This window comes from Papio anubis, unplaced genomic scaffold (genome assembly GCF_008728515.1).
Source record: "Papio anubis isolate 15944 unplaced genomic scaffold, Panubis1.0 scaffold344, whole genome shotgun sequence".
Classification (NCBI taxonomy): Eukaryota; Metazoa; Chordata; class Mammalia; order Primates; family Cercopithecidae; genus Papio; species Papio anubis.
The window spans coordinates 15,950-40,737 of record NW_022163575.1 but is presented as its reverse complement, the minus strand read 5'-3'; the positions used below and the strand labels follow the sequence as shown (position 1 = coordinate 40,737).

The 24,788-nt window shown below is 54.6% G+C and overlaps 1 protein-coding gene across 2 annotated transcripts in view; it reads left to right on the top strand.

Moving 5' to 3' along the window:
- Positions 1-389: 389 nt before the first annotated feature.
- LOC101003243 (integrin alpha-3) overlaps positions 390-24,788 on the top strand; it is a 33,825-nt gene continuing 9,426 nt past the window's right edge. For both annotated transcript variants that reach the window (XM_009190204.4, XM_003912725.5), the window contains exons 1-22: positions 390-966; positions 8,259-8,386; positions 8,707-8,786; positions 12,233-12,482; positions 14,745-14,831; positions 15,228-15,435; positions 15,907-16,103; positions 17,800-17,888; positions 18,028-18,164; positions 18,332-18,418; positions 19,344-19,411; positions 19,484-19,620; positions 20,210-20,359; positions 20,464-20,561; positions 20,855-21,002; positions 21,260-21,328; positions 21,924-22,003; positions 22,085-22,162; positions 22,704-22,806; positions 22,956-23,138; positions 23,326-23,448; positions 24,154-24,267. In XM_009190204.4, coding sequence (XP_009188468.1) covers positions 767-966; positions 8,259-8,386; positions 8,707-8,786; positions 12,233-12,482; positions 14,745-14,831; positions 15,228-15,435; positions 15,907-16,103; positions 17,800-17,888; positions 18,028-18,164; positions 18,332-18,418; positions 19,344-19,411; positions 19,484-19,620; positions 20,210-20,359; positions 20,464-20,561; positions 20,855-21,002; positions 21,260-21,328; positions 21,924-22,003; positions 22,085-22,162; positions 22,704-22,806; positions 22,956-23,138; positions 23,326-23,448; positions 24,154-24,267 — 2,814 coding nt within the window. In that variant the 5' untranslated portion in view covers positions 390-766. The remainder of the gene's footprint in view (positions 967-8,258; positions 8,387-8,706; positions 8,787-12,232; positions 12,483-14,744; positions 14,832-15,227; positions 15,436-15,906; positions 16,104-17,799; positions 17,889-18,027; positions 18,165-18,331; positions 18,419-19,343; positions 19,412-19,483; positions 19,621-20,209; positions 20,360-20,463; positions 20,562-20,854; positions 21,003-21,259; positions 21,329-21,923; positions 22,004-22,084; positions 22,163-22,703; positions 22,807-22,955; positions 23,139-23,325; positions 23,449-24,153; positions 24,268-24,788) is intronic.

Sequence of the window (24,788 nt, the reverse complement as noted above, 5' to 3'; positions counted from 1 at the left end):
AAGTCTGTTCCCAGATGCGCCAACGCCAGGTCTCTCCAGCGGGCTAGCCTTTTCAGCAGCAGCAGCAGCAGAGGCAGGAAAGCAGCCGGACAAATCCCACCCCCGGCTCCGCCGGTCACATCCATCTTGCTCCCGAGACGACTCTTTCCCAGAGAAGCGAGGGGCGGGGAGGGGAAATCTAAGCCTTTGGGTGTTGCCGACAGGTGTTTGGGGGAGAAGGCGGAGCTGGGGTAGGGAGGATGAGGAGGGAGGGGCGGTGCTGCCCCTTTAAGAGGCGGTGGCCGAGCCGGGACCTTTTTCTCTTTCCCCGGAAGGAAAGCGCAGCCCGGGCTGGGCTCGCAAGGTGGGGAGGTGCGGGACTGGGCGTGGAGAGGCGGGGCGCGCTCCGCAGGACCCCTCCCTCCTGTCCTCCTTGCGGTCGACCGGTGCGCTTGCCAGATCCGCCGCGAAGCCGGGATCGAAGGCAACAGCGCGGCCAAGGGGGCGCGGCCGGGACAAGCTGGGGGCCGGTTGCCCAGGGCAGGGACGGCGGCGACCCGGCCGCTGGGGAGGCGGGAAGATAGACCCACGGATCTTAAGAGGGGATCCGAGAGCGCAGCTGTGAAACTGGCTGAGGCTGGGGGCACGAAACCGATCAGCACTACGGAGCGCAGCGGCCGGCGGGTTCCAGTGTCCTCCGGCGGCGCGGGGAGCAGGTGAACAGGTCCTCACGCCCAGCTCCGCGCTCTCACGCGCTCTCGCCCGGACCCCGCTCCCGCTCGCAGCCATGGGCCCTGGCCCCAGCTGCGCGCCCCGCGCCCCACGCCTGATGCTTTGCGCGTTGATGGTGGCGGCCGGCGGCTGCGTCGTCTCCGCCTTCAACCTGGATACCCGATTCCTGGTAGTGAAGGAGGCCGGGAACCCGGGCAGCCTCTTCGGCTACTCGGTCGCCCTCCATCGGCAGACAGAGCGGCAGCAGCGCTACCTGTAAGTGAAGCTGGAGGCTGTGGGGTGGGAGCGAGAGTGTGCGTGCGGGGGATGCGGGTCCGGAGCGGAGTCGGAGTCCGGGGCAGCTGGCCCTTGGGAGCCAGGATTAAGGGGTCGGTACCCAGGCGGCCCACTGGCTGCTGGGGGTTGGCGGGAAGTGGAGGATTGGGTGTGAGGTCGGGCAGTAATCATTGGCAAGTGCTGACGGGGCCAGAACCTGTCTGGACGTCACCCCTCCGCCCTTTAGATCTCTCCTGAGAGCGGAAGTGGGGTCCCGGTGACTGAGTCCTCTCCCATTCTGTGAACCGAGTACCCAGCACTAGTCTCTTCTCTCCAGGGCTGGGAGCTGGGGTAAACTGCAAGATAAACACCCAGCGGACCCCCCTTCCCCTACGCTTGGGGGAAAAATGAGCATATGCATTTAAGCACCTCGCTGGTAGTCTGCGGCCACGCCAGCCACACCCTCTGCAGAGCCAGACTGGATGGCCTTCTCAACCGCTGGCTTGGCGGATGGAGGGTGAGGTGATGGGTGAGTCTGGGCGTTTGGAGCTGTCCATACGCTCCCTCTGACGCCTTGAGGATAGCGGCAGTGGAAGAGAGAGGAGGACTTGTCCCAGCTCTGGCTGCGTCTCCTCCTGCCCACCCCCAAGCAGTGGCACTCTCCCCACAGACATCCTCCCTGCATTCCACGGATTCGTGTTGGATCTTCAACCCTGAGTGTGTTTGTTTTGGTTTGAAGAGGGAAACAGTGTTTTTCTCTTTCTTCTGTTCTCCTTCCCCAACAGCTGCAAGGAGGAGGGGAAGAGCTATGCATAGGGGAGGAAGGAGGAGGAGGTTGCACCCAGCCGCCTGGATCCCCCTCACTCCACCAGACACACTCATGCCCAGTAGCATGTCCAGGATTCAGAGAGGTCTCTCTGCTGTGGCCTCAGAGCATGCCGAGGTTGGCGGCTGGGGAGGTGAAGCTGTCCAAAGAGGGATGGTGGTTAGGACAGGTTAAGCAGGTACCATCCACCTCTTTGGGCTGGGTGATCTGCCCCCTCCTAGCCTCTACCCCCACCTGGCCTCTGACCCCACTGAACAAGAAGATGTAGTCACATTCAGGGTACACTGAAATCTCTCCCTGCTCCTGTTGGGGCCTGCAGAGATTGAGGAAGTTTAGAATGTCCAAAGTCCAAACTCTGCCCCTGCCTTGGTTCTGCCCTCCTGACCTAGCCTGCCTACCTGGACTTAACCTCAACTCCATCTTGCTCTTGCAGAGGCTAGGGCTACCACACCCTTCCCAGCCTGGCCCCAGCAGCTGCCACCTGGCCTTAGCCAACCCTCTATCTTTTGGAGATCCTGAGCCACCAGGAGCACACGTTTCTACATCAGCACTCTCTCTGCCCTAACCAAGAAAAAGATTTTCAGACTTTCAATGCCAAATCTGCATGATATAAGATAACATAGGTAAAGAGATCAGACTGGAAAGAAAGAGTCGATAATGATTCCTCAACCCCTCCCCCTTTTGCCTGGTGACCTTGAGCAAGGTCCCCTCCCTGGGCCAGGTTCCCCTCCCTGGACCAGGTTTCCCCCAAAAGGGGTTGGACCTGGATCTAGTGCTCTTTCCCACTGCTGCTGGCCTGTGAGAGTCAACTTGATATGGTAGAGGGAGAAGAGGCTTGGAGGTCCCATGGCCAGTGTCCTGTCTCAGATCTGTTACCAATACCTGAACCTGAATTTCCTTACGTGTTGGAGGGAGGGGAACAGCATGCCTTCTTTTGGGATGTTAGTGGGGCTGTAACGAGATGAAGTGTGTAAAATCCTCTGCACATGTGCCTTTCTCCAAGGAACACCTGAAGGCTCTTGCGCTGAGGCCAGAACCTGGATGCATCCTCATTACCCATGAGCCCCCTCCAAGGTGGCTGAGCAAAGGGGTTCTACTTTTCTCTCTGGGAAACTGGAGCTGGCATTCAGCCTGCCAGGAGCCCAGAAGGTTCTAAAGCTAATGAACCTCTGAGGGGCAGGAGTTCTCTCCCTTGAGTATCCTCAGTCTTTCCTAATGGTGGTTCTGTGTCTTGGCCCTTCATCTCACTGAATTCAACCCCTCGGCCATTCAACCCCTCGGCCATTTGGGAGAGCCAGCTGGGCTTAGCTGCAGCCAGCTGTGTAGCCAGATGCAAACAGCTGCCTGAGTGCACAACTCAGAGGAACTAACTAGTAAGACGAGCTGCAGCCTCATATTCTGTTAGCCTGAAAGTCTCTTTGGAAAAGCGGGATCGTTCATGGTCTTGGATAGGCTCTTAAACTGGGGTTCACAGAAGGTTTTCAAGAGATGCAGGGACTCCCTGAAAGTATACCCCAAATCGTAGTATTTGTCCACTGCCCTGTGGGTGGGAGGAGGGGAGAGCACAGCTTTCTTGTTCTCCATTCAGAAGGCCTCAGAAATGGTTAGAAACCCAGGGTGGGACCTTCTTTGCTGCCCCATCACCTTCATCTCTGGACTGGGGTTCCTGGCCCACAAGATAGGGGGCTCGCCCTAACCCAGGGCCCAATCTGCTACTCTGTGGAAATGAGGGGTAAGGAGCAGGCAGAGGACCAAGTGCTCTGGGCTTCTTGGCAAAATGCATGAGGGGTTCCTTGGAGGGACAGGGACTGTTCTCTGGGAGGTGGTTACTGACACCATCTCTTCTCCAGCACCTGCTCTGACATTCCTTCCTGGGAATCCAGGCATTCTGGTCTGGTCTGACCCTGTGGGCCTATGGGGATACCGCCGGTCCTTCTCTTTCTTTCACTTTTGCTTGGAAATGAGGGTATCTGGGAAGCCCAGGGCAGGGTGGCTCCTAGAAATAAGGTCATGCCTGAGGTACACAGGATCCAGGCTCACCTGCCATGCTGTCCTAACCTCATGTTTCCCTGGGCAGGGTGGGTGCCTGGCAGCCTCCAAGGCTTGTGCCAGCAGAAATGGGCACAGCAGCTGTGGCTGGAGGCAGAAGGCCTGCACTTGTAGTAGGTTTTACCCAGTGACCAGTCTAGGCCAAGAGGCTTTCAACTGGGCAGGAGTGGGAGAAGCCGGATCTTGTCGAAAAAGAAGCAGCGAAGGGGGCTTGGTCAGAACTAAACAAAGAAGGAAGAGGATCCCCTTTGCCGTAAGAGGGATTGAGGTTAGATGACACTTAGAATGCCCTCGGGAGTCAAATATAGGAAAAGTACTGAAGAGCCAAGGAAAGGGAGAAGAACTGAGAAAAATGGCCTTGTTCTTTTTTTATCTGAGGCTTAGCCAAGGCTCTTTTTCCTGCCCTTTCTCGTTCTCTCTCTCCCTCCAGCTTGTTGCTCTGGTTCTAGGGCTGAGTCACCAGTGGGGAGGGGGGCTGGGTGGGCAGCAAAGGAAGAGTAGGGAAGGATGGGGAGGGCTGCAGTTTCAGCTCCACGGAGCGGCCTCTGGGGAGACGGCTAATTCGGGCAGCAAGGTTGGCATAGAGCTGGAATCCAGGCATCCCAGAGCCGCCCCTGCCCCCTCTCTGGGGCTCAGAGGTGGAGCAGGCACGCTCCCCACCTGCCTCCTGGCCTGGGGTGGGAGGGGAACACAGGAGGCTAGGTACCCAAGGAGTGAGGCCTTGCTGTGTTGGCCTGAGTGCTAGATCCTTTGGCCCCCTCTGGAATCCTCCCATGGAGCCACCAAGTGCCTTCCCGAGGTGACAGAATCTGGGAAGGTGAATCTTACAGGCTGCTTCTCTGAGCATTACCCCACCCCAGTGGGGGCCTTTCTCCTCTTTGAGGTGAGCCAACCTGGTACCTTGAATTCTCCTGGATACTATGCCCCGCCTTTCTTTGATTCTTCTGCTTTCTCCTTGGCTGTTCCATTAGCTTTGAACTGCCCCAAGGGGAGTGATAGGGCAGGGGTGAGGAAGGGCTTTTTCGGAACTTGGAGCTAAAGGCTCCACAGAGGCCAAGAGGGGCTGTTTGGCTGGAGCCAACGGGAGGGTGAGGAGGCAGCTGTTGGAAAGCCCTTGAGTAGTCACTTCACCCATCCCACTCCATCTGGGGGGCTGGGGGTCTCTGCTCCCCCGAGTCCAGCCTGACTCCAGGAGAGGGGCAGTCCTATCTCGTGTCTTCCTTGCTCTAAGAGCTGCATCTAGGCATCTCTCTACCTAGTCTCCCTCCTTCTGGCTGCAGCTGAGGGGATGGGCTCAGTACCGCTCTGGAAGGGGTCAGCTTTTGGATTTTGTGATCTGGACCAGACCCAAAAGTAGATGGCCGGCAGAACTGCTCATTTGCATAATTATTTGCATTTCATTTGCATGTCAGTAAGGTCCCGCTCACCTTCAGGATTCTCCAACCCTCACCACACACACCTGGGTATGTGTGGCTGCAGGAAGCTGGAACCACCCTCCGCATACCACCTTCCCCCATCCATGCGCAGGCCTCTGGCTGTAGACCCATTGGATCCTGGGCTGGGAGCCAGAGGGCCTTAAAGGGCCTCTGAGTGGGCCAAGTGGAAGCTAAAAATACTCTGGGGGGGTGAAGGGGGGCTCCCTCTGGAATCTCTGAGGAGGGAGGGGCCTGGGATGTGGGGCTGGGATTAGGGCACTAGCCCTGCCCCACCCTCTATCAGTAGGCATAAGACTGGTTCCAGGCAACAGGCAAGAGGGTATAGGTGGTAAGGGGAAGTATTTCAATCTCATTGACATGCGTGCCCAGCTCTGCCTGCTCAGTTCCTCGGGAAGTTCAGAGGAGGGGGTCCCTTAGCCCCTTACTGGCTCAGTTGAGGGGGCTGGGAGGGCATGGAGACCCTCCTGCTCAGCTGCCTCCTGTATGATAACATGCTCAGGGCCGTAGAGTGGCTCTAGCTGCCAGCACTCCTGTCCCCACCCCAGTGATCACCTGGTATCCTCAAGCCATGGAAGTCTTCTTATGTCTGTCCCCTGCTCTCTCTAAACCACCAAAGGAGTCTCTTCTTTTCCCTCTGATCCAGGTTCCCTAACATGCCAGGGCAGAAATTCCTGGGTCCAGCCAGGCACAGTGGTTCATGCTTGTAATCCCAGTACTTTGGGAGGCCGAGGCGGGTGGATTACCTGAGGTCAGGAGTTCGACATCAGCCTGGCCAATATGGCGAAACCCTGTCTCTAGTAAAAATACAAAAATTAGCTGGATGTGGTGGCGCGTGCCTGTAATCCCAGCTCCTTGGGAGGCTGAATCAGGAGAATCACTTGAACCCGGGAGGCGGAGGTTGCAGTGAGCGGAGATTGTGCCACTGCACTCCAGCCTGGGTGACAGAGCAATACCCTGTCTCAAAAAGGAAAAGAAAAAAAGAAATTCCTGGGTCCCTGGAGGGAGGGCTGGGGTCATGCTAGGGCCAGTCCTGATGCTACAACAAATCAGACCAACAATGCTCATACTAACTATGGCTTCATATCAGAACACCCTTTTGCAGAATAGACCTATCTGTTCCTCCAGCAACCCTGGAGGTCAGCGGGAGAGGGGCTGCCGGCATTTTACAGATGAGGCACTCAGGGCTCAGAGGAGGAAAGGAAATTGCCCCTTCAGGCAGAACAAACCCTAGACCCAGGTCCGTGGGTTCTCAGGCTGAGCTGCTCCTTTCCCGCAGGCTGTGGCTCCCTTCTCTCATCTGTCAGGCACGCCAGAGAGCGGACGTCCATGGGTGGTCAGGCAGAGGATTCATCGAGACCTTCCCAGCCCAGACAGAAGTGACTCTCCAGGCCTGGCTGCCACCCTGGCCTCCTGCCAGCTTCCCTGGCCAGGAAGCTTCACCCTTTCTCCCAGGAACACTTCCCCAGGGTGAGGTCTGAGCTGTAGTCTTAAAGTACAGGCAAGGTCCCACCCCCTTCCCAGCAGCCTCAGGCAGTACATTCCTAACTCCCAGTGGGTGGAGACACCCCAGGCCCCAGCATGCCCAGGCCCTACCCCGCCTACTCCCTGCAGCCCACACTCACAGGTCCCAGGCAGGAGCTACAGGCGTGGCTGTTGCTTGGCACTTCCAGACTGGCAGAAGGCCCAGAGCCCAAGTTCTTAGCTGGGAGCTGTAGAGTGATAGAGTTGCTGGGGCCAAATGGTGGGGCACCTGGGAGGTGTCTCCCACCTGAGAAGGCCAGGGCCATCAGGATTGAGCAGGGAGGGGCTCCTGGCAGAACATTTAGAGGCTGCAGGGAGGTGATGTGGGGAGAAGAAAGTCTGGTAAAACTGAGTTCTCAAACTGGGGTACACTAGATTCCACCAGATGGTATGTTGTGGGCAGAGGAATCTACCTTTTTAACAAAGATCCCTGGGGTTTCTGATGACCCAAGGCTTGTCCTCTAAGATGGTATTTCAGGGCCAACCCCTGCCTCTCTCTGCTCCAGCCACCCCTCTGGTATGGGACAGGTTGCCAGGGTCCTAAGCATCCTTGTAGGAACTTGCTGTCGGCATCCCCAAAGATGGAATCTGGGCAGGCTGGGGGCAAGGCAAGAGCCCTTGCCCACCCCACCTGCTGCCCGCCCACTGGGAACTCTGCTCTGGGGCCACATTGTCCAAAGTGTCAGGTACTCATCCCAACCCCTACCTGTGTGTCTGTCTTAAGGTCACTGGAGAAGGATATTGGACATCACCCAGGTCACTTAGGGGCCCAGGTCTCCAAGATCTGAGTCCCCAGATGGCTTCAGGAGGAAAAACCCAGGGCTCTGACAACCCAGCCCCCTAAGTTCTCCCCTCTGAGCCCACAGAATTTGAACTCTCTGCCAGGATTCCTCATCTTGCTGTCTTCTGGTCAACCTTCATCTCAAAAGCCAAAGCGTTGCTTCCAAAACTGAGATCTGGCCATGTCATGCCCCTGCCTAAAATCCCTCTGCGGTTTCCCCTAAGGCTGTTCCCAGCCTGCCTTTGTGTGCCTCCCCAGAGGCTCCTGGACTCCAGCTATGCTGAGGGCCTTGCAGGTCTCTGAATCACCCTGCTGGCTCTTGCTTCCTGGCCCTGCACATGTGTGCCTTTGCCCACGTGGCCTTCTCCCCTTCTTCACCTGGAGAACCCTGGTCATCGTTCCCAGACTCAGATTAGGTCACCTCTTCTGCTGGCCTCCGTGACTGCCCCCTCAGCCCTGAGCCTTAGCTGCTGTGCTCCCTGCTTCCCCCTCCCGGGGCACTTCCTTCCAGTGTCTTTTTTCCTTGCCTGCCTTCCCTTATGCTGGACACTTCTGGAGGGCAGGAGCTGGGGGTCTCCTGGCACCAACAATCTGTAAATGTATGTTGAATAAATAGCAAGTTGTTTGAAGTGGGGCTTGAGGAGTCTGAACCCAGACCCACCTCCCTCCCTATCCCCAGGCTCCTGGCTGGTGCCCCCCGGGAGCTCGCTGTGCCTGATGGCTACACCAACCGGACTGGTGCTGTGTACCTGTGCCCACTCACTGCCCACAAGGACGACTGTGAGCGGATGAACATCACAGTGAAAAGTGAGGGGAAGAGGCTGGGGAGGGGTGCCGGGTCAGAGGTCTGGCAGAGGGGTACCGCAGAGAGAATGGCCTAGAGGAGATAGAAGGCCTCACCCAGCTTCTAGTCACTTCTTGTCCAGCTGGGAAGAGGGTGCCCTAGAGGAGAGTGGGGCTGGATGGGATTGGTGGAGCTTAGAATAATGACGAGCTGGAGAAGGGGAATTGGGAGGGCTGTCCTGTGGGTGGAGGGCCCAAGCAGGACCCACCCCTGCCCTCTGGAGGCTTTGGGCACTGAAGTATGGGTGAGGTTCTCTGGTTCATGATCCCTCTGGTGCCCACAGGTGACCCTGGCCATCACATTATTGAGGACATGTGGCTTGGAGTGACTGTGGCCAGCCAGGGCCCTGCAGGCAGAGTCCTGGTAAGTGGATGCTCAGTGTCGGCTCCCCTACCTCTCCCTGGCTCTCTCCTCATCTCCTAGAGCTGGGAGGAAAGAAGAGGGCAGCAGGCGGGTCCACGGCGTGTGTGTGCTGGGGACTGCACACAAGTCCCTTCCTGTGGCTGTGCATCCCTCGCTCCCTGCACTCCTGGGGAGGGAGGGAGTATCCTGTGCTCTCCCAAAGCCAGGCACGGCCTGAGTTCTCTGACTCATCCACTTCCTCCCCATGCCCACACTGGGTGCTCAGCCTTCGTGGGAACAAGCCGAGGGAGCTGAGGGAACTGCGAGGAGGAGAAAGGGCAGAGAGGGCCCCAGGCGGCTCAGCACTGGCTGGCGCTCCTTCCTGGGAGGCTGACTGCCGGAAGAGGCGCAGCCCTGCTGACCCTGGCTCACCCAGCTCTGGTCTGGGGGCTAATCAAATGTGTCACCTCCTGCCCACATTCTACAGTGCCAGCCCCTGAGTTCTCCATTTCTGAGTCCCAGATAGACATTCCCCCCACCGCCCCATTTTTTTCTCTCTCTGTCTGTTTTTGTTGTTGTTATATTCAGAAAGGATTTTATTAGTTCACACACAGAAGAGTTCTGGTTAAGGCTTGCCTTGCTCCTGGTGCTAGTATGATGCCACCAGGATGTGAGGTATCTCAGGCACTTAACTCTGTGTTCTTCGTGTTGCCTCCATCTTTGATAGGCAGTCTTTTCGTGGTGCATGAATGCAACAGCTTCAGCTTTATCTTCTTTGACCTTCAAGTTCTGTAGTTCTGGTAGATATCTGATTACAACTCATTAGCTCTGACTATTTCAGGTGCTCTTCTCTGAAACAATTACTGTGGCCAAGAGAATGCAATACTTATGCTTTCTTCAGACATGAATTATCAGTATCCAGATAGGCACATAAACTCAGTCTTAGAATGTGCTTCTTTGATGTCAGGTTTTTCTCTTGCCTTGATAGTTTCACATGGCTGGGGAAGCCTATCACGGTGGAAGGCAAGGAGGAGCAAGTCCCATCTTATGCTGATGGCAGCAGGCAAAGAGAATGAGGCTCTCTCTCTCTCTTTCTCTCTCTTTTCTTTCTTCTTTCTTTCAAGATAGAAGACTCCTAGCTGTGTGCGGTGGTTCACACCTGTAATCCCAGCACTTTGGGAGGCTGAGGCTGGTGGATCACGAGGTCAGGAGTTCAAGACCAGCCTGGCCAATATGGCGAAACCCTGTCTCTACTAAAAATATAAAAAATAAACCAGGTGCAGTGGTGCCCACCTGTTGTCCCAGTTACTCGGGAGGCTGAGGCAGGAGAATTGCTTGAAACTGGGAGGTGGAGGTTGCAGTGAGCCAAGATCACATCACTGCACTCCAACCTGGGTGACAGAGCAAGACTCCATCTAAAAAAAAAAAAGAAGAAGACTTCATCTCTCAACCAGGCTGGAGTGTAGTGGTGCCATCTCAGCTCACTGCAGCCTTGACTTCCCAGACTCAAGTGACCCTCCAGCCTTAGCCTCCCAGGCTAATTTTTTAAGTTTTTATAGGGACAGGGTCTGACTGTGTTGCCCAGGCTGGTCTCAAACTCCTGGGCTCAAGTGATCCTCCCACCTTGGCCTCCCAAAGTGCTAGTGCTAGGATTTCAGGCATGAGCTACCATACCTGGCCCTATTTTTCTTTTTCTTTCTTTCTTTCTTTTTTTTTCTTTTATAGATGAGGTCTGGCTCTGTCACCCAGGCTGAAGTGCAGTGGCACGATCATAGCTCACTGTAGCCTTGAACTCCTGAGCTCAAGTGATCCTCCTGCCTCGGCCTCCCACGTAGCTGGGATTATAGGCAAGAGCAACAATGCCTGGATTTTTTCTCATTTTAAAAATTGATGTGGCCAGGCTAGGTGGCTCATTCCTTTAGAATGAGGCAGGAGGATCGTTTGAGCCTAGGAGTTTGAGACCAACCTGGGCAACATGGCAAAATTCCATCTCTACAAAAAATATATAAATTAGCCCGGCATGGTGGTGTGTGCCTGTAGTCCCAGCTAGCTGAGAGGCTGAGGTGGGAGGATCACTTGAACCCTGGAGAGAGAGGTTGGAGTGAGCTGAGACCATGCCACTGCACTCCAGCCTGGGTGACAAAGTCGGACCCTGTCTAAAAAAAACAAAACAAACAAACAAACAATGGAAAAAATTGATGTAATGTTTACATATAGTGAAATGTACAGATTTTAAACTTCAATGAATTTTTACAAATGTATATACCTGTATAACCAAAAATATATCTTAAAATCACTCCAGAAGGTGCCCTTGTAACCCCTTCTAATCATTTGCCACCCCATAAGCCATCGCTGCTGTGATTTCTGTCACCTTTGAACACTGTTAAAGCTCCAGGTTGGCATCAGTTCACTGAAATGCTTTTTTGAGACCCCTGTTATGGATGGCTGTGGTCTAGGAGCCCATTTAAAGTGATTCTGCACCCTGGATCCTTTAGCAGTTATTTACACCATTCATTCAACAAATATTTGGTGAGCCCCTACTGTGTTACCAAACACTGTGCTATTCCTAGAAGCTTAGCAGTGACTAAGGCAGGCTCAGGCATCGTGCTGGTAGAGCTCACAGCTAGAAGGGACCACAGAAAGCAAGTAAACAAGAACCAGGGCCTATTTTTGGACTTTGCCTGCCTCCAGGCTGTTTTAAGTCACCCTATTCTGGCCCATCAGTTTGCCCAATAAATATATACTGAGCAGCTAAAGTGCACTCAGAGAAGCTGTGCATAGATTCTCCCCTCTGTGAAGCAGCACAGCATGTGCTTAAGAGCTCAGATTTTGGAAGCAGACAGGCTTGGTTTGAATAGTCTCTGCTTCTCTCTAGATATGAGATCTTAGGCAGGTTAACTGAGCTCTCTGTGCCTCAGTTTATCTAAAATGGGGAAAATAATCATTCCTACACCATAGGGTCACTAGCAGGCTTAACACTTAATATGTGAGGAGCTTAGAATTGTGCCTGGCATATAGGAAGCACTCAGGAAGTGTTAGCTGCTGCTATTACTATTACCGTCATTGTAATTATCATTTTAATAACGGTCCTTTCATTAAGAGGACAGGGTTATCTGGAAACGGCAGAGCAGTAAGTTCCTTAATCTCTCTGTTACTAACCCCTTCTAGACCAAGAGCCTGAACCCCACAGTCTCTCATCCTTCCCTGCTTTCCCTTTGCTGAGATCTGCAAGCCACTCTCAAATCCACACTTTACAGCTTTCCAAAAAGTGTTCCTGACCCTCAGAGCAGATTTCTAAATTCTGGAAAGGAGATGCAGGTTTAAGTATCACTGGGAGAAGAAGGAGAAGCCAGGAGATCTCCTTTGACTCCTGTTCAGCAAAGCCAGAGGCTTACAGGGTAAAAGAGACAGCTGACCCGGGTCCCTGTGCCTGACTGAGGCTGCCTGTGTTTGGGGGGGGTCCCCAGGTCTGTGCCCACCGCTACACCCAGGTGCTGTGGTCGGGGTCAGAAGACCAGCGGCGCATGGTGGGCAAGTGCTACGTGCGAGGCAATGACCTAGAGCTGGACCCCAGTGACGACTGGCAGACCTACCACAACGAGATGTGCAACAGCAACACTGACTACCTGGAGACGGGCATGTGCCAGCTGGGCACCAGCGGTGGCTTCACCCAGAACACTGTGTACTTCGGCGCCCCCGGTGCCTACAACTGGAAAGGTGGGGACCATGGGGCCATGGGGGAAGAAAGGAAGAGCAGAGACCACCCACCCCCAGTTAGCCACTGGGACAGCTGGCCTAGACCATCCACACTAGAAACATGACCTCGTGCCAATATCAGCAACCACCATGACTTCTACTGTTTTAAAGCACCTACTATGTGCCAGGGGCCTTATACATATGATGTCAATCAATCTTTTTCTTTTCTTTTTTGACATAGGGTCTCACTGTATCACCCAGGCTGGAGTGCAGTGGCACACTCATGGCTCACTGCAGCCTTGACCTCCCCAGGCTCAGGTGATCCTCCCACCTCAGCTTCTTGAGTAGCTATGACCACAGGCATGTGCCACTACTAGGCTAATTTCTGTATTTTTTGTAGAGTTGGGGTTTCACCATGTTGCTCAGGCTAGTCTCGAACTCCTGGGCTTAAGCAATCCACCCTCCTCGGCCTCCCAAAGTGCTGGGGTTATGGGCATGAGCCACCACGCCCAGCCTCAATCATTTTTAAAATACTCTTATGAGGCAAGTATTATTATATCCATTTTACAAAAACAAAAATGAAGACTTAGAGAAGTAAATTGCCCAAGGCCAACAAAGTTATGAAACCTGGATTGGAATACAGGTCCACCTGATTTCAGTTTAACCATTTACAAACTAATTCTAAAAATAAAACATGCTCCTGGTAGAACCACTACATAGTACAGTAGGATTTGGTAAAAATAAAGTGTAAAAGTGTTCTTCTTCCCCCACCCTTCTTTCTATTCCCTAATGTTAACAGTATATTGCGGGTCCTTCTAGATTTATTTTAGAATAATAGGTATTGACAGGTGCAGTGGCTCACGCCTGTAATCTCACCACTTTGGAAAACTGAGGTGGGGATCACTTGAGCCCAGGAGTTCAAGACTAACCTGGGCAACATAGGGAGACCCCGTCTCTACAAAAAATTAAAAAATTAGCCAGGCGTGGTGGCACACGCCTATCGTCCCAGCTACTCAGGAGGCTGAGGTGGGAGGATTGCTTGGGCCTAGGAGGTTGAGGCTGCAGTGAGCTGCGATTGTGCCATTCTCCTCCAGCCTGAGCAGCAGAGCAAGACTTTATCTCAAAAAACTAAATAAATAAATATCACTACTTTCTCTCTTTCACTTATCAAAAGTCATGGGCACTTTTTCATGTTGATATATGTAGGACCATCATTTTAGAGGGTACAGAGTATTTTCTTGTAAAAGACGATGCTTGTAAAAGACTACACTACACATGGTCTCACAGGGGGTGTCTGACTGCTTATACTCCCTCCATCTCTTTGCCTCCCTCCATCACACAGGTTGTAGCAATAGTGACCCCTTTTCCCTTACTGAACCTTTGTTGTTGCAGAATCAGCAGGCAGAGGAGCCTTGAATCTCCTCTTGACCAACAGGTAGCCCCAGGCATAGTCACAGCTCTGGGCTCACTGAAGGCTGAGGCCTCTGCCTCCTCTTCTGCTCCTGCCTCCCACCCCCTGGTCATGTCACACCTTGGCAGGGTCACAGATACTCTCCAGCAGCAGCCCTGGGTGCAGGGTCCAGCTAGGCAGCCCAAGTTTGGGGTCAGGACCAGAAAGAGGTAATGGTGTGGAGTCTGACCTCAGTGTCTAGAGAGTGGGGAAAGCCATCTAGCTTCTAATATCCAGGCGCCTGAATGATTAAGTTCTAGCCATGGCTGTAACAACCAGCTCCCCATGGGATTATGAGCAGGGTCAACTTGCCTCCCGAGTCTCACTTTTCTCATCTGCAAAACGGGGGTCATAATTTCACCTCGAAGAATTGTTAAAATAGGCCAGGTGCAGTGGCTCACACCTGTAATCCCAGCACTTTGGGAGGCTGAGGCAGACGGATTACTTGAGGCCAGGAGTTCGAGACCAGCCTGAACACTGTCTCTACTAAAAATACAAAAATTAGCCGGGCATGGTGGCACACGCCTGTAATCCCAGCTACTCAGAAGGCTGAGGTAGGAGAATCACTTGAATCTGGGAAGCTGAGGTTGCAGTGAGCCAAGATCACACCACTGCACTCCAGCCTGGGCAACAAGAGCGAGACTCTGTCTCAAAAAAAAAAAAGAGGAAAAAGTAATTGTTAAAGAGGATGTGATTTATAAATGGCAAAGTGCTCACCAATAAAAGGGGTTATTATTATCCTTGTTGGGTGGGGATGGGGGTGGGCTGGACATGGTAGAGGAAACCAGTGGTGACTTATACCCCCTACTCTCCCTCCCTCAATCCCTGTGAAGGAAACAGCTACATGATTCAGCGTAAGGAGTGGGACTTATCTGAGTATAGTTACAAGGACCCAGAGGACCAAGGAAACCTCTATATTGGTGAGTACAGTAGTGGTAGCCCATCGAGTGATAGAGGGGAAGGGGGCTTAGTCCGTGGTGGAAAGGTGAGGCCAGAGTGCAGTTGTGACTAATGGCATTTAGTTAAACTAGCACATGCAGATTGACCAGCACCTGTATGCCAGGCCCTGTTCCAAGCTCTCAAGATGCAAAGTTCTTGCCTTTAGGATACTCACAGTCCAGTGTCCAGGCAGAACCAGGGCTGGGATGGGGCATGGCTGCTGGCCATCTAGAGTCTACTTACTTGCCCTACTTGGAATAGTGGGATAGAACATCATGGTGGGGGGCAAACCAAAGGAGGGGATAGGGAGATGGGTCCAGAGTAGAAAGAGACAAAGTTGACTGGGACCTTGGTTGAACATCTTCCCTCTATCCCAGGGTACACGGTGCAGGTAGGCAGCGCCATCCTGCACCCCAAAAACATCACCATTGTGACAGGTGCCCCACGGCACCGACATATGGGCGCGGTCTTCTTGCTGAGCCAGGAGGCAGGCGGAGACCTGCGGAGGAGGCAGGTGCTGGAGGGCTCGCAGGTGGGCGCCTATTTTGGCAGCGCCATTGCCCTGGCAGACCTGAACAACGATGGGTGAGAATCTAGGGACATCCTCTGGGGCCAGGAGAGCGATGGGTGGGGGAAGGCTTACCTAAGCCAGGTCAGGGGAGTGGAGGATTTGCAGTTGTACAGCTGTCTGCATGTTGTTTGCAGGGGTTTGCAATCAGGCTTTATGGGAGTCTGGGCATTTGCACATGGCATTTGTGGGACACCTGCATATGCTTGTTTCTGCTTGGGATTTGTATGCTTCAGTGGATGTGGGTTGTTTGGGTTTGATCTGTGCCTGCATGGCATCGCCATGACATATGTCTTCTATCTGGGGAGTCATACTGGCATCTCCATGTCCTTCCCATGCACATGTCCTTCCCACCCATGACCTGTGGCCAAAAGAGCCATTTACAGAGCCCTGTGCCCTGGCACAGTCACGCCTGTCAAACAAGAGCTATGCTGCGTATTGGAGGCTGACCTCACACTCCCATTTCCCTCTCCTTCTCTCCTGTGCAGGTGGCAGGACCTCCTGGTGGGCGCCCCCTACTACTTTGAGAGGAAAGAGGAGGTAGGGGGTGCCGTCTATGTCTTCATGAACCAGGCGGGAACCTCCTTCCCTGCTCACCCCTCGCTCCTTCTTCATGGCCCCAGTGGCTCCGCCTTCGGCTTATCCGTGGCCAGCATTGGTGACATCAACCAGGATGGATTTCAGGGTATAAGCCAGCACCCCTCCCCCAGCACCCCTGCTGACTGAGCGCCAGCTGCACACCAGGCTTGACAGGGCCCACAGATGAGACAGGATTGGGCCGGACCTGGGGAGCTCGCAGCAGTACTAGAGAGAGGATGTGCAGGTGTGCAGAGGGAGCAACAGAGGCAAGCTCAGTGGCCTCCTGGAGGAGCTTGCATGCTGCTGTGCAGCCAAGGCTGGGCTGAGAGTGCACAGTAGAGAACTGATGGAACACAACATGGGCATGGAAACTGGCCTGGTATACTCAAATCTAGCGGGTGTGGAGTTTTCACATCAGAGAGGAGGCTGAAGAGGGAGTGGAGTGGGGTGGGGTGAGAGTGGATGCTTTGAAAGCCAGGCAGAGTATCTTAGGGATTTATATTTGGGTAATGGTGATGGTGGGGTGGTGGGGCATCCAGAGAGAGTTTTAGGGCACGGATGTGATATAATAACTTTGTACCCTGAAGGATGATTCTGGAAGGGGTATGGGATGAGTGAGTGCAGGGGTGGAGCAAGGCTAGGGGAGTGAAGATCAAGAATGTAATATCTCAGGTGAGGGATGATAAGGAATGGGACAAGGTGGGAGCTCTGGGTATAGGGGTCCTCATAAGTGTTCTGCAGGACTTGGGAACCAATCGGACCTGGGGTATCAGGGGCAGGGGCAGACCCAGGGCTGGAGTCAGTGCCACAGGGGCACCTGGCTTATCTGAAAGTCACTTTGCTGATAACCTCAGTTTCCCAGGACATAGCTGAGAATGAAGAGGAAGGCAAAGGAGCCTCTGAAGACCCAAACTAGGTGCCAGAAAGTTCAGTCAACAGAGGCCAAGCGTGCACTGTGGAAGTCATTTGGTTTCTGCCTGGGACCTGCTTCCGCTCTCTTTACAGGGCTTACTAACAAGCTTGGCTTGCTGATTCCCTAGGCCTTATCTGATCCAAAGCTGCAAACTGGGAAGAGTTCAGTTTAAGAAGATAACCCAACACTTGGGGTTTATTTGTGGAGATAATGATTAGAATGTTAAAAGCCTTGACACTTTCAGTGATGTTCGCTGTAGTGTTATGGTTAAAATCCCAGCCACTGCTGTGAGACGGACCTGGGCTCAAATTTCCTCTTCTCTACACTCACTGGTTGTGCAACTCTGGGTTTTTGGAGTGTCTCCTCATCTATAAAGTGGGGGGACAGTAGTACCCACCGCACAGTACTCTCGTGAAAATTAAATGAATAGCTGGGTGTGGTGGTGTGTGCCTATCCTAGCTACTCAGGAGGCTGAGGTGGGAGGATCACTTGAGTCCAGGAGGTTGAGGCTGCAGTGAGCTATGACTGTGCCACTGCACTCCAACCTGGGTTACAGAGAGAGACACTGTCTTTAAACACACACATGCAAACACACACACACACACACACACACACACACACTGAATGCTTGACAACTATCTGGTAGAGTCACCTCCCATCTCCTGAACCTACTTTCCCACCCATGATAGGAGGAAGCTGGGCTTCAGATGGTCCCAGTGTTCATCCTGAGCTGCAGAGCTCTGCTCTGTCCCTGATGCTCTGAGCATTGCCCATCCATCAATCAGGCCAAAATCAATTCTGTGCTGGGCTCCATGGCCTGGAGCACAGAGTTAGGGAGACGTGGGGCCTGGAGTACCTGGGTGACCCTGTCTTGCCTTTTCTTCTGCAGATATTGCCGTGGGAGCTCCATTTGAAGGCTTGGGCAAAGTGTACATCTATCATAGTAGCTCTAAGGGGCTCCCCAGACAGCCCCAGCAGGTACAGAGAGACGGGGATGGGTCTGCTGCCCCCACCAGCTGAGATGGGCCTTCCTTGCTTTCCTTCACCGACCCCTTCCCTGTAGCCCCCTGGGCCCTGCTTCCCAGAGCCTGCCCCCACCACTTTCCCCTGCCCCCAGGTAATCCATGGAGAGAAGCTGGGACTGCCTGGCTTGGCCACCTTCGGCTATTCCCTCAGTGGGCAGATGGATGTGGATGAGAACTTCTACCCAGACCTTCTAGTGGGAAGCCTGTCAGACCACATTGTGCTGCTGCGGTGAGCCAGGAGGCCAGTGAATAAGGGTCTTTCTCTTCCTCATCTTTGTCTGCACGGATTCCCATCTCTGTCCATGTTTGCGCCAGCTCCTTGGAAGCCTGGGCCCCAACTCTGGCCTGGGGCAGGCAGGAGGCACTGATATCTGTCTGGCGCTGTTGTCTCTGCAGGGCCCGTCCCGTCATCAACATCGTCCACAAGACCTTGGTGGCCAGGCCCGCTGTGCTGGACCCTGCACTTTGCACGGCCACCTCCTGGTGAGATTGCTCTGCCCACCCATTCCTCTTTTATTTATAGGCAGGCCAGGAGGGGCCCCAGCTCCCAAACCCCTCCCCTGGCCTCCTGACATCCCACCTTTAGAAATTTGATTCTTAGGGCCAGCATTTGCCCTCTCTACCCAACCTCATTAAAAAGCAAAATTCCTTGCAAGAGGTAATGAATGAATTAGGGGGCAGTAGAGTATAGTGGTTCAAGGTGGGAGCTCTGGACGGCCTGGTTCAAACACCAGCTATGCCAGTGCAGGGGTGGGGATGGGCTCTGGGAAGGGGGATGCATTTAAGTGCATGGATATGAAGGAGAGTCTCCTCAGGCGAATTATTAATCCCTCTTAGGCTCCGATTTCTTGCTTGTAGAACAGAATTGATAATAACTGATTCACAGGGTTGTTGTGATAATTAAATGAGACAATATACAAAAAGTCCTTAGCACAGCACTGTGTATACCCTAAGTGCTGAAAAAAACGTTAGTTGCTAAGAAAATGACAGTAATGATGGCAATGACCCCAAGGTCTTTATGTGAATGAGGATTTTGGATCAGAAGGCAAAGGCAGACAGAGCAGGGAAATGGGGTGGGTGGTACAAGGAGACCTGGACTGGGGATTGGTAGACCTGGGTTCAAGACTGGGATGGGCCACCTGCTGACTGAGGACTTTCAACAAGTTCTTCTGGGCCCTGGGCCTCAGTTTCCCCATTAGTGACCTCTAACCCTGTTTTCTTTGGCTCTAAGGGGAGTGGAAGGGAAGGGGCCAGGGATACCACAGACCTGCTTTGTGGACTCCCCAGTTTTGTCCCTGCCTCTCTCCAGAAGGGCCTCGGTTTCCTTTTGCCCAGTACAGAGGCGAGAGCTAGGGCCTGGACGTGTGTGTCCCACTGTGACCCGCCCTCCTGTACATCCCTCCAACAGTGTGCAAGTGGAGCTGTGCTTTGCTTACAACCAGAGTGCCGGGAACCCCAACTACAGGCGAAACATCAGTGAGTGCTGGGGTGCAGCATAAAAGGGGTACACTCCCCTGGCCCCTTGCTGACCACCCTGTCTACCTGTAGCCCTGGCCTACACTCTGGAGGCTGACAGGGACCGCCGCCCGCCCCGGCTCCGCTTTGCTGGCAGTGAGTCTGCTGTCTTCCACGGCTTCTTCTCCATGCCCGAGATGCGCTGCCAGAAGCTGGAGCTGCTCCTGATGGTGAGGGAGGAGCAAGGGGCAGGATGAGGGCTCCCAGGTCCCTGGAGGAGGTGGCCAGTGTCCCCCTAGATCAAGGGTGAGGGACAGGGGTCTCCCCAGAGACAGAGATTGGGGATGTCGGTTTGGAAGGCTATCAGTGTGTAGGAGTACAGTGTACAGCACCCACACATGAGGAGAGATGGATACCCTTGGGGTGGGGATGGGGCCAAAGGGCTTATTACCTCCAAGAAAAGTGAGGGGTGTGGGAGCTCTTGGCTCATCCCACCTCTGGGAAAAGGGGTCCCTGAGTAGGGAGCAAGCTCAGTCCGTCTCTGGGACATCAGGGTGGAAGGGGACAGCTCAATCTGGGGACCCTGTGAATGGGGAGGTGAAGGGACCTCTGAGGAGGAAAAGCCCTGTCTCTCCTCTTGGAGGGTCAGGATGGTAGGAAGTCGCAATTTGGCGACCGGACTAGAGGGAATTCAGCCTAACTGTCAGGTTTTCAGGGTGGAGGGGGGTCCAGCTCTTCTCTGGGGTTCAGGGTGGTGTGAGGATTCAGCTGAGGCAGGGAGCAGTGCAGGGCCGGGTTCAGCTCACCCTCTCTCCCCAGGACAACCTCCGTGACAAACTCCGGCCCATCATCATCTCCATGAACTACTCTTTACCTTTGCGGATGCCCGATCGCCCCCGGCTGGGGCTGAGGTCCCTGGACGCCTACCCGATCCTCAACCAGGCACAGGCTCTGGAGAACCACACTGAGGTGGGTGGGGCTGGGGCCTGGACTGGAAGACCAGGGGCCAGGAGGGCGGCGGGGCGAGAGGGCACTGGGGGTGGTACAACCCTCACACCTCCGGCCACCCCCAGGTCCAGTTCCAGAAGGAGTGCGGGCCTGACAACAAGTGTGAGAGCAACTTGCAGATGCGGGCAGCCTTCGTGTCTGAGCAGCAGCAGAAGCTGAGCAGGTAGCTGTGGGCCGCGGGCCGCGCTAATTGCCCAAGGGTGGGGCGGGGCCTCATTGACTGGCAGGGTGGGGGCGGGGCCTCATGGCACGACGAGCCTGAGGGACAGGGCTTTAGCGGGAACAGGTGGAATGGTCAGAAACGGGGCTTTCTTCTCTAGGTGCGACTAGAGGGCGGGGCCTGGCTATCCCAAGATGGGCTTTTCTCACCTAGGAGACCCCAGGAGTGGGGCCTAGTTGATCCACGAGGGCCCTGGGGGCGGAGCTCTTGGCTGAGTCCTGGGCTCCTACTCTTAGGCTCCAGTACAGCAGAGACGTCCGGAAACTGCTCCTGAGCATCAACGTGACGAACACCCGGACCTCGGAGCACACCGGAGAGGACGCCCATGAGGCACTGCTTACCCTGGTGGTGCCTCCCGCCCTGCTGCTGTCCTCAGTGCGCCCCGTGAGTGCCCGCCGGCTGGCCCAGAGCCCAAGCAAGGCTCCCTGCGTCTTTGCATCCCCATATGCGTGTCCTGTGCAGGTGTCGTCGTCTGCCACGTGTCCCCCTCCTCTGGTCTGGGCCTTCTCGGGGAACTTAGCGTCTCTGCTGCTTGGAGAACCCGGCTCTAAAGCTCTAGGGCTTCTGACCCTGCACCACGGAGGAGGGAGGAGAAGCCCTACTTTGACCTGACCCTGACGTTATTCGCCTTCTTTCCTCAGCCTGGGGCCTGCCAAGCTAATGAGACCATCTTTTGCGAGCTGGGGAACCCCTTCAAACGGAACCAGAGGGTGAGCACTGGCCACATCCTCCCAGTTCTCCTGGGTCCCAGGCTGCTCCTCTGATGAGCTCCTTGTCCTTCTAGCCTCTGCCTGCCTGCTTTCTGGGCTCCCTCGAAGCAGAGAGCCACAATGCAGGAGGGGAGACCCAGTAGAGGGTGAGAAGAGGCCCAGAAACTAAGACAAATGGGGCTGCTAGGGAGCTGTGCACAAAGCTAGAGCAGGTGGAGGGGAGGAAACCAGTCTGACCAAGCACCAACTGTGTGCCAGCCCCTGAGCCCAACACTGTGCTTCTTTGATATGATATAATTCTCACAGCCTTCTGAGGAGCAGATGCTCTTTTACAGAAGAGGAAACACACACTTAGAAAGTTTCAGTTACCTGCTCAAGGTTATGTAGCTCAAAAGTAGCAGAGATGTGACCCGCCGGACAAAAAGGGAAAGGGAGACAGAGGCGAGGTGGAGAGGTGGAGGCCCCTCGCCCAGAACAGGAGGAGGAGGAGAAGGCCAGAAAGCCAACTAGAATAGTGTGCAGCCCCTCCTTCCCCATGACGTCACCCCCGCTAGGCCTCAAATGCTACTCTCTGCCTCCCTGACCCTTGTGGTAGATGGAGCTGCTCATCGCCTTTGAGGTCATCGGGGTGACCCTGCACACAAGGGACCTTCAGGTGCAGCTGCAGCTCTCCACGTGAGTGACCTCGAGAAGCCAGTCTGGGTTGGGGCTGAGGTATCCTGGATCACCTTCCTACCCCCTGCATTTCTTCTGAAGGTCAAGTCACCAGGACAACCTGTGGCCCATGACCCTCACTCTGCTGGTGGACTATACACTCCAGACCTCGCTTAGCATGTGGGTACCGCTCTCCACCACCCCCACCCCAGCCTGCTGTGCCTGAGCTAGGGTTCCCTATCCCCAAGGTATCTCCCAAGCTCCTCTGACCCCTCCCTTGGCCCAGTGTCCTCAGGCCTCCACTTCCCCTAGGTCATCCTTTCCTTAACAACAACAATCACTGTCATTATTATTACTATTACTGTTCCAGCTGTAAAGCAGGCAGAGGTGGAGGAATCAGCAACAGGGCTAAGGTGTTGTCCCTGCCATTTTATAAGAGCTCATTGTGCTAAGGATTTTATATACATCATCTCAATGACTTCTCACAGCAGCCCTGTGATACAACAGCTGTGATTAAGGCCATTTTACAGATGAAGAGACTGAGGCTCAGAGAGGATAAATAGCTTGCTTGAGTCCATAAAGCTGGTAAATGCAGAGCTGGGGTTTCTATTGAGGTGCCTGATGTTGGAGGGGCTACAGTTAACCAGCTTTGTTGCCCACCACCTCTGCTGGGGCCCTGGTCTCCTGTCCCCTGTGACTCCAGGATCCTTCCTACCCCTAGGGTAAATCACCGGCTACAAAGCTTCTTTGGGGGGACAGTGATGGGCGAGTCTGGCATGAAAACTGTGGAGGATGTAGGAAGCCCCCTCAAGTACGAATTCCAGGTAAGGGGCTCGCCGGGGTCCTGGGCTGGGGACTTCTAGGAAGGATGATTTTTATTTTTTCTGGGGTCTGAAGGTGGGAGGGTTGGGGGTTGGTAAGATGGAGGTGGTTTTCCAGGAGATAATGACTATGACACATCTTTTGCCCACAGGTGGGCCCAATGGGGGAGGGGCTGGTGGGCCTGGGGACCCTGGTCCTAGGTCTGGAGTGGCCCTATGAAGTCAGCAATGGCAAGTGGCTGCTGTATCCCACGGAGATCACCATCCATGGCAATGGGTCCTGGCCCTGCCAACCACCTGGAGACCTTGTCAACCCTCTCAACCTCACTCTTTCTGTAAGGACACTATCAGGGATCTTTCATTTGCATCTCATTTGCTTGCTACCGGGCAGAAGGGCCAGTGTCTTCCCCTCCCTCCCCTCATACCTCTTTGGTAAGCTGTCTCTCCCGCCCTTTCCCCTCTGGCAACCCTGCTCCCAATTCTTCCTCTGCCCTGCCAGCAGATCTCCTATCTCCTCTCCAGGACCCTGGGGACAGGCTGTCATCCCCACAGCGCAGGCGGCGACAGCTGGATCCAGGGGGAGGCCAGGGTCCCCCACCTGTCACTCTGGCTGCTGCCAAAAAAGCCAAGTCTGAGACTGTGCTGGTGAGTGGCCAGGGCGAGGTTGGAGGGGATTGCACCCACCCCATCACAGGGTGCCTGGGCACCAGGGTCACACAAAGCAAGGGAGACCTCAGTGTGATGAGGTGATGAGGCCCCCGCTCTTGGAGCTTCCAGACAGAGCAGGGAGCCTCATCTGCCCTCAGAGGGTTCCCCACTCTGATGGGGGAGCATCGAAGACAAGGGACCAAAGGAGGAGACACTGGCTCTGCTCCAAGGAGCCCCAGCCTGTTGGGGGCGATAGAGCTGCTCAGAGCCTTGGTTGGCAGGAGGCAGTGTCGGGCAGGGCATGGTGGGTGGTGCGTGTGCCCTCTGCAGGAAGGGAGAGGAGAGCCGGCCTGGCAAGCTGGTTGAAGCCTAGCTGGGTGGAGAGTGGGAGGGAGGTGGTGTCCCAGAGGCAGGGAGCTGGCTGGGAAGCAGGTGTAGGAGGTTAGGCCCTGTTTACACAAGCAGGGGCCAGATTCCATGTTATCCATGCGCCTGGCATTATATGAGCTTGGCCCAAACAGTGTGTCTGAAATGCATAACTGTGAGGTGGCGGCGGGGGTGTGCATGAGTGAAAGGATGTCAGACCCCTTTGGGTCACCCAGGGGTGAGACAAAGCCTGGGAGGGGCAGGAGGTAAGAAGTAAGGCACGAAGAATCTGGAGACCTGGACTATGTCACATTTCGTGTTCCCTGCCCGCCTCAGACCTGTGCCACAGGGCGTGCCCGCTGTGTGTGGCTGGAGTGCCCCATCCCTGATGCCCCCGTTGTCACCAACGTGACTGTGAAGGCACGAGTGTGGAACAGCACCTTCATCGAGGTCAGTGCCTGGGTCTGAAGGTCTCTCCTACCATCCACCCTGGTGGGGAGAACCACAGGGAGAGGGCGAGGCCAGGGTCATAGCAGGGCTGTGTGTGTGCGTGTGTGTGTGTGTGTGTGTGTGTGTTATTTGCATGTCTCTGCATGGATGTGTACGTGTTTGTCCCCAGCCAAAATGACCTCTCTTGTGTCCATTATTCTGTTGTGTATCCATTGCTTTCCCACCTCCATGCCTTTCCCCAGGGTGTTCCTTAACCCTGGAATGCTCGTTTCTCCCTCTTTTATCTCTGTGTGTAAACCCCTATTTAGTTTTCAAGGTCCCTGTCAGATGCTTCACCATCAGTGAGGTCTTTTCTGGCTTTTCCAGCTGAAAATGACCTCTCTTCCAACGGCCACCCACCTAACTTTCTCAGAAGCCACACACACCATTTATCACGCTCGACTCTGGGTTGCAGTGCCTCATGTGCCCACTTTCTCATGCCATCTAGACCAAACTTTTTCTGTACATGACTAGATTAGAAA